The sequence below is a fragment of the Nematostella vectensis genome, chromosome 11 (genome assembly GCF_932526225.1).
Source record: "Nematostella vectensis chromosome 11, jaNemVect1.1, whole genome shotgun sequence".
NCBI lineage: Eukaryota > Metazoa > Cnidaria > Anthozoa > Actiniaria > Edwardsiidae > Nematostella > Nematostella vectensis.
In genome coordinates, this window is record NC_064044.1 from 11,956,179 (window position 1) to 11,964,920 (window position 8,742).

The window sequence follows — 8,742 nt, forward strand, 5'->3', positions numbered from 1 at the left end:
CCTTTAAATGCAATTGACATCGCTTGAGTTTATTTACGGCCTACGTTTTTACAAATAATTACCATCCATCACCTCATCATTTCAGAGTGGTAAAGGTTTTTTTTTCGTGAAACGAGATTTGGCCATTTTTCACTGTCGTGAAACGTGATTTTACTCTCCCCGTGAAAAGTTTCAAGTTTCTGTGAATCGATATTTAGCTCAAGTGTTTGAGTGTGTTGAACGGAGAATCGTCACCTTTTCGAATAAAAAGATATGTATTGTCGTATGCAATAAATACTAGTATTTTCGGTTTTGGACGCGGTATTACAGTATTAAATAGCGTGAAAAGACCATTTTTCGGTCCTTGAAACGTGAAAAAGCCATTTTTTGGGGGGGTTCGTGAAACGTGATCCATACCCCCCTTAACCACCTTGCTGTTTAGCGATGACCATTCGCTGTTTGCGCTGTCAACTCTTTTTGAAATAGGTGTATATGAATATTACCCTTAGATTTACGAAAGCACTGTTTTTTGTTTTTGTTTTTTATATAATCCAAACCCTGTTTTCCTTCCCTCATCGCTGGCCGCTATATTTTCTTGTACTGATTTTCATAATTTTCAACTTATGAAAACCATTGAAAAGCCACTGGAATTGTTGTCATCCTTTTCTCTTTATCTCCTTTATATCTTTTTAGTATAGGATAATCCTTTATACATTATGGGTTGAGTTATAAAAAGTATTTGCCTCATGTATTTTTTTCACGCATGATTGTTTACCAATAAATATTTGTTCATTCTGTAGTAGAGTAATTCGTGCTAATATACCTAGCGGACCAATCAGAACGCTCTATTCTAAGTCGCCTGAATATAAAGTCAAATCAACGCTTTTATAACCGTCACTTCGCTGCAAACACACCGATGATCTAGTAGTATCACCCAGTGCTCTCTCAGAAAGAAAAACAATGAAGTTTCTAGCTGTCGTTTGTGCTGTTGTAATTGCAAGCTCTTCTGCCTTGCCTGTCGGTATAATAGCGGATTTTTCACCAGAGGAAACCAGCTACGGTACGTAAGCTTTATTCAAAATAATAGTACGAAATAATTCAAAGGGTGGAAAACAATTGTTTCAGAGCATGTTTAAAGATAAACTAACACAAATGGCTTGCACCTCTCTCAGCCATTAAAAACAAATAAAAAACTCTGAGGCACTAGAGAATTAATTATATATAATGTATAAATGTCATGCTACAATTCTATCGTGCTAACGATCATTTGACCATACTACTGTGTTGTATAGATTTCTCTCCCTTTGAGGACGCCCCGACGGCAAGCTTGGAAGACAAAATTGACATCACCACTGAAACAGAAGACCAAGGTATACACCAAGGTTATATTTCGTGGATAACAACTCGTAGGACGCGTAGTACTGGGCAGTGCCGTAGCAGGCCGGCGCGAAATTTATAATTTTTGAAAATATTATGGGGGGGGGGGGGGGGGGGGGGGGAGCACGTGCCCCTGCTCACGGTCCTGCTGAGCTAATCAATGACGCAAACTTTCTAGAATGTAAAACAATGTCTGCACTTCCATAATCACCTTTTCACCTTTTACGCATTTTTTTTCAGTGGAAGATGACGAAGAAGCCTATGCAAACACTTTTAGGCTTCTTGATGCTGTAGTGCTTGACGGAGGTATGTTAGAGCGTCACCCCCTCCCCCCCCCCCAACACACACACACACACGCTTAAATCTCCCCCACCCCTCCCCCAGACCCAATAAAACCTTCAAAACCTGCCCCAAGTTGCCCTCTTTGGTTTTCCCTAATAAGAGCGCACGGTCTAATGGGTATTTTTCTCAGTGATTCAAGCAAACAAAATCGGGCGCGGCGGAGATATTGTACTGTAAAAGCCAATTTTTAAAAAGCTGACAAACGGACTTTGAGATAGTCTACGTCGCTTATTTGCACCTTTTGCCTTCTTCAATCCCTCGCACTCCCCTCAGCTATGAGCGCCAGCTTTCTTGTCGAATTCTTCTCCTCTTTTAATTCCGTAAGTTTGTAACCTCTTTTAGCGTCTGTGAAGGGCGGGGAAGTCAAGTGGTTTATTCCGGAGGGCAAGAAAGAAAAGTGTGTTGACGGCGTGAAAGAGATCCACCCGCGATGCCGTTGGAGCGGGGTGGTCGCTAAGTCAGACGAGAAGGGAGAGAACATTGCTTTAAACAAAGAAAAGTTCGTTGTGATCACAAAATACTGCAACCGTGCCGGGCTAACCAAGCCAAAACCCATCAAGGTTAAATGCTAGAATCTACCTTATTGTTGAAGTATTTGTAGATAAAATAAGATGTAAAATAAAGTCTAAATGTGTAAAATAAAGTGTCGTTTTCATTCAACTGCTTGTCATTCGTACTTGGGTTCCCTGTATTGCTAAATAGGATAAGGACTGGGGTTCGGTTGCCAAACAATATGGCGGACGAAGAAGCAAAACATAGTTCTACAGATGAACAAGAAATACGTAGTTTTCTGCGCGAGAGATTTCTTAAATCGATACAGACAATGTATAACAAGCCTGCGGTATTCACGATGCACGAAAGAACAGAAGTTAGAGCGGTATTCAGAGGCACTGACATCAACATTGAGAACTTTGCAGTTTCTGAGTTGAAGTCACCAATCGGACTAATTCCAGAAGCTATTCTTAGAGCATCGGATGTCCTTTGTTTTACCGTAAAAGACGACGTAATCTGAAGCAGCAGAAAGACCGGTAATGGTGTTTAGCTGGTGCGAACGTGATTGTTGAATACCCTCTCGCGAGAAAGATGTGAAAGAGTGAGACATACTTATACAAGTAACCGTTTACGGTTTAATGGAAAGTCCACTGTCTGTGAGCTACTAGACTACAAAGACCAACGAGCAAGATCTTTCCATTTGATTTCCGTTGGATAAAACCTTTCAAGACATGTTTGTTTATATAGTTTTGATTGACGCTACAAACAAACTTGTTTCTGTTTATTGCTTTATTATTTTCAAGTATACAATTCCTAACAACACTTATTAAATTAGGTGCGTGTAACATATTACATTGGTTATTATTACAGCGCAAATAGTAAAACTGTAAACGTAAATGTGTTGAATGTTTATTGTCTTGTGAATCAAGTGATAATTCAGACATTGGGCTTGTTTCATTGCAAGTATTAGTATGGACTCTCTGGCCAAATTAAATAACATTTTTGAGGAAAAAAAATTGTGAATATTGAGATTTTTGTGAAATTTGTTTCCTGTGTAAGATGTTTTAGCCCAGGGGGGACTCCCTATATCGAGATGACGGGAATGCTCGTAGTACCTTTTAGGGGTAAAAATCACGGGTTTGGTACCTTTTAGGGGGTTCGAGTTTAAGTGCTGGCATTTTTTTTGTGACATGGTACACATAAAACTAGTAAAACACTTAGTGCTTAGTGCAACTAGTATTTGATGTACATTTGTAAACAAAACTGGTGGAGGTGCTTGATGACTTGTCATCTGCAGCAATAAAAGTAGTTTAAAAGTCTATATTTTGCTGGTACCTTTCAGGGGTAAAAATTGGCTCGAAGCCACACCCTTTTTGGTACCTTTTAGGGGGAAAAAGGAAATTCCCTACGAGCATCCCCATCATTGTAATATGGGAGTCCCCCCCTCCTCGGGGTTTTAGCCACCCAAAAATCAAAATAAAACTCTTGCAAAATATGCGAACCCTTTTTTGGAAAATAAAAGGCTGACTAAATATAGTACCAATAAAGTAATTTGTATCATATCATAGCGCATCAATACTTGTTCAAAGCTTGTATTAAGTGCTTATGGCTGGAATTTGTGTTTCCCTTTAACACAAGAAACCATTTCAACGAAAGTCTATGTAGTTCCTGCCACCTTATGCTTATGTCATCGTCCCTCAGGTGTAAAATAATCTTAAGCGGCAATCGTACCATTTCACTTCCAGTCATTATGTAACAATCCCCAATTATTTTACACGAAAAATGTGACAAATAAAGCAGTGTGTTTATTGTAAGTTCCTTTGTAGTTCAAACTGTCTTTGTTTTTTCTGTTTCGCCACTCAAATTTTGGAGGCGGTGCTAAGCAAATTGGCTCATATGGTTCTAACTTTTTGAAACGCGGGTCTCGATACAACAAATTTCACTGTAATAAGAAAAAAAAAGAAACATGACATTAGGAACCTCTATGCAAAAATTCAAGCTTACCGAAGTAAACCAGACCTTATTTTGGGAAAACTTGCCATTTTTTTGCTCTGTTGTGCCTATCTATGTGTCGATGGAGATTTAGGGTTTGTTGAGCAGCACCATTTGCATAAAGTCCTCATAATTGATTTGAATCACCCCATTCATGTTAGTATCCCTGGCCCTGAATGCGTCTGTCAGCATTCTGATCATGACACAGCACTGGATGAAGTCATCAAATTTCAAGCTGCTGCGAGCTGCCCTGTCAAATCTGTGAAATGAGTGGAACATTAGTCATCAGCATCAGTCTAACTTATCATCCTGTAACAACGTGTCTCCTCCTCTTAGAATAGCTGTAGCAGGCCTCGAATGATTTGGGGGACCCGATACAGAAACATTAAGAAAACAATGGGGCCACAGCCACGCCCCTACTGGTTATTTCCTTATAATTTTTGAAAATATTGGGGGGGGGGGGGCATGTGCCCCCAGTGCCCCACTCCCTGCTACCGCCCTGGCTTAGGGATGGTTGCTGTAGTTTTCAAAATTCAATTAACTCTTGGCAACTTGCCTTTTGGCTTCCATCATTCAAAATCCTTAAAGAATATTTATTGGCCAGCACTGAATTTTTTTCAAATCATCTCCTTTGACCCCCCTCCCCATTTACAAGAAGGGAGATCAAAGGAGAAACAACAATGACTATATCCTACTTATATTGAGTTAAAAAACGTTGATACCATTTGTACTTATAGCTTTATAAAAACATTTAGGAGTTCTTATTTGGTCATTTACAGTGTATTTCTAGCCATTATTCAGTAGGTAGGCAAGAAAGTCCAAAGAAGACATAACCTTTTAAAAAATAGGACCATACACTAAATTTTATTAGATTATAACTTTTAAGCAAAACAAAATGAAATTATAAACAAAAACAAAACAAAAACAAACAGATACGCGAAGTAGGACAAAAGCTTACTTAATTAGCACCAGGCTAATAAACTGCGGGCTGACTCTGAAGCCCATCTCTGCAAATGCTGTGTGTAGTTCTTGTCCACTGATGTTGCCAGATCTATCTGTGTCGTATCTGTCAAATGAACCCTTCCACTGTTGGATATATGACCACAGTTGCTGGAATTCCTGGAAGTTGATAGTCCCAGACTGGTCATGGTCAAACAAACCTTGAGATACACAACAGGATATTTAAGCAGAAAATTAGTGAGCAATGATGATGCCAGTGTGTGAGCATATGATTTAGGGAGTGTCCATTCAACACAAAGTGGAGGGGGGGGATTTTGATTTGGGACACCCTAAAATTTCCGAGTCCCCACTTTAGGGTAATTATTTCAGTGCTCCCCTTTAGCAGCTCTCAGGATTTCGGTAGAACTCAAAAGGCTCCATACTTTTTAGGCTCGATTTCCAGCCCCATTGGCCCCACTAACGTCTGGATCAATGGTCACACATGTTTGTCCATCATGTCTCTTCCGACATTATACAACTTCTCTGCATCTATTCGTGCTATAAAACACCATAAACACTCAAAAAGGTAAACAAATACATGTGGAAGTGCAAAATCAGCGTTTCAAAGCCCAACAAAGCTAGCTAAAATGTGCAAAGTTAGAAATAAGTGCCAAGGCATGTTAGCAATCACTCCCTCGCGAATGTAAATAGAATATCTAATTTTTTAATAAATCTTCAATAATTAGCTTTCAAGTAAAACTAGGACTTTTACGAGCTGTGAAACATTTTCCCCATCCTACTGAGGCTGGGTAGTATGAATCTCGCTAATCCTCACACACTTTCGAACTTTTTCATTGTTTTGCCATCACTATATTTGTCAAGGGTTGTAAACATCCCAATAAAACCTCCTATTCTCAACCCGATCGATTCTCCGAAACCTGTAGGATAAACACACCCATTCATGTAAAAAGCAATTCAAAGCAATTGACAGGGAATAAAAAAACTCTTTATCGGAAACATTATAACAATGCTAACCCAATAGATTTAGGATTCAAGACTTCAAGCTTTTTACTTGAGCCTTCCTAATGGTAGCAGTGTTCTGACTAAGAGCTATACAGGACAGGACAAACAACCAGACCAGATATCCAGCCATTGATGGGGGCACATAATGCGGGCTCAAAGAAACAAGCTGGAAATCGAACCTACATACTTTTCCCTTTCAAATAATACCACTTAATGTATGCAACATAGTATTCTTACAAGTTGATAATACCAAACAGAATGCTATGAAATAAACCTAGGGATATGTATTTCTTATTGACTGAGTGCGTGGCCATATTGAAACATGGGAACCTGATAATTTTTAGCCAATAATCAACCAATTAGAGCACTCGTAGTATCTCCACTCTAAAAAAACAACATTATGATGCTGTAATGTAATACATTCACTGTAATGCCAGTTGGCAATTTCTTTTTTTTGTACACGGTCTAAGAGACGAGTTCCATTAGCCCTGGCAGCTGGCAGAACCGCAAGCTATTTTGCACTGAGCAACAGCTCCTTTTTTTTTAAGTTTATTTTAGTATTATTTGAAATAATAAAATAACTTCCACCCCTCACTTATCAATCCCTACCTCCTACTCTGAATATATGAAACCTCTGAGAGATCCCAAAAGAAAACAGAAGGGACTGAAGTAATTCCTGTAAAAGTACTTTTTTTTACTGTGATTTCACATACCTATCATTAGTCTACACGTCTCTTGATTGAAGCGTGACCAGTTATTGTTCATAAGAGCTTGTTCTAGCTCATCACTGGAGATGGCTCCAGATCTGTCCCTATCTACAGCTATGAACCAATTCCACAGTGTTGGGTCTGCCCCAGGGGGGGCTCCGTAGGGTGCACTAGGGGGTCCCCCATAGCCACCAGGGGGGTAACTTGGCTGCTGAGGGGGGTACCCTGGAAATACAATTCCAAAGGCAAAGTTTTTGTATCATGCATGGTCTTCTAAAGACAACATAACATTGCTGTCAACCCAACTTGGAGAGAAATCTTGTGAAATCAAGTGAAATGCAGTAAATATGTGAAACAAAAACAAACAAGAGAGCCAATGCGGTTGAATACAGAGTATGTATGAACATTCCCACAAAATAGGCTTGTGATGAGGTCCAAAATCTTGTGACACCCGTCTAATGTGGGTGATTGACAGCTATGACATAACTCTCCGCTAATGGAAACTCAATTGAGTAAATATACTCAAATATCAGATCAAATCATAGACGTTTGTGGGTTACTAACTCTTTACTCCGTCTTTTATTAGAATAAGAAAAAAAAAAAAAAAAACAGATGCCGGACATGAGAAAATCCGAAAAAAATCGCCGGCCATCCATAATTACAGCTACAATTTACAAAATCGGACGATTCAGTGTTGTACCTTGTTGTTGGGGGTACTGTCCGCCGTACTGCCCAGGCCCGGACGGTGCGCCGTAGCCCGGTGTTTGACCAGGATATCCGCCATAACCGCCTGGGTAGCCCGCCATCTTGTATTTCTATACCGACAGGCCTTGCGTCTCAAGTACGCTAACCACAGGTAACCCGTCTGTACTAGCGACCCGTCCATGACCGCGCTTTTTTTTTATGCGGGAAACGGTATATAGATATAAGCGGAAAATTTAGCGCCCCAACATCAAGATTTATTTTTGATGATACAGTAAGACCCTAGACCATGGTTGATGGACATGAAAAACCGTGAATATGCACACTTCGAAGAGATGGAGAAAGATGATACAATTTTAATGGCCATCAGTTCCTTGTATTCCAGACTGATTTTCCATTTTCAAAACACAAATAACGTGAGGCCAAAATGCACATACCCAGATTTTGGCTTTTCAATATATTTTTTTTCTTGATCCTCCTTATACTTTACATGTACTTTACAAATAGTCGATCCTCCCAATACTCGCATAAATTAAAAAAAAGTCGCATTTGATATTTTGTTTGATATTACTCACTAAGTACTTAGGGTAACTTTCCGCCTTATTTGATGTGAAATTAGATTATTGGAAATGACAAGTTATGTTTTCCCTTCGGTCCCAGGCGCGTACACAAGGGGTGCGCGCGCAAAAAAGTGGGTCATTTCTTATCATGGCATCTTCATGCTTTTTCCATACGATACCTATGACCCCCCCCCCGACACTTCGCGCCTGTCAGCTTAATCCTTCCCGCTATAACGGAGTTCACAATAGCTCCCCATAGCTTATTTAAGCACAATGAGACAAGTGAAAGAATTAGAATCAATATATCACACACGATTCACGAGTTTAAAAAGTCGGAAATCACATTCCATGATAAACAAGCGTACGCTCGACATCCTTTCCCGGAAATCATGATTCAGATTTTTCTGAACCTTTTTTATAAGAACGTCCAGCCTGAGATTTCACCAAATTTTAAGACATGCAAGAACATGCCGAGGCTCAGAAAGTGCGACGAGTGCGACCTTAGGATATCCTTCGCGGATACTATTGACAACAGTATAAACCTATTTTAAAAAAAAAAACGTTGTCAGTGCAAACGGCAAATGGCGATTGACGAATGAACCGAAACCGACCCATGGATCCCAAAACAT

At 39.7% G+C, this 8,742-nt stretch overlaps 2 protein-coding genes across 4 annotated transcripts; one reads left to right on the forward strand and one right to left on the reverse strand.

The window, feature by feature from the left end:
- Positions 1 to 855: 855 nt before the first annotated feature.
- Positions 856 to 2,358, forward strand: LOC5514703. 2 transcript variants are annotated; one of them, XM_001634817.3, is made up of 4 exons: positions 858 to 1,039; positions 1,272 to 1,349; positions 1,597 to 1,662; positions 2,041 to 2,358. In XM_001634817.3, exons 1-4 carry the CDS (start codon positions 940 to 942, stop codon positions 2,268 to 2,270), a joined length of 474 nt encoding a protein of 157 aa, XP_001634867.1. In that variant the 5' UTR covers positions 858 to 939; the 3' UTR covers positions 2,271 to 2,358. The 2 variants fall into 2 exon arrangements, with proteins under 2 accessions (XP_048590265.1, XP_001634867.1); XM_048734308.1 differs by lacking the exon at positions 1,272 to 1,349 and having other exon boundaries at positions 856 to 1,039.
- Positions 2,359 to 2,964: 606 nt separating this feature from the next.
- On the reverse strand, positions 2,965 to 7,685 carry LOC5514684 (programmed cell death protein 6). Of its 2 annotated transcripts, XM_001634859.3 has the most exons (5): positions 7,552 to 7,685; positions 6,858 to 7,076; positions 5,141 to 5,342; positions 4,230 to 4,441; positions 2,965 to 4,132 (listed from the first exon to the last, which is right to left on the reverse strand). In XM_001634859.3, exons 1-4 carry the CDS (start codon positions 7,655 to 7,657, stop codon positions 4,273 to 4,275), a joined length of 696 nt encoding a protein of 231 aa, XP_001634909.2. In that variant the 5' UTR covers positions 7,658 to 7,685; the 3' UTR covers positions 2,965 to 4,132; positions 4,230 to 4,272. The 2 variants fall into 2 exon arrangements, with proteins under 2 accessions (XP_001634909.2, XP_032240234.1); XM_032384343.2 differs by having other exon boundaries at positions 2,965 to 4,441.
- Between the last annotated feature and the right edge of the window lie 1,057 nt (positions 7,686 to 8,742).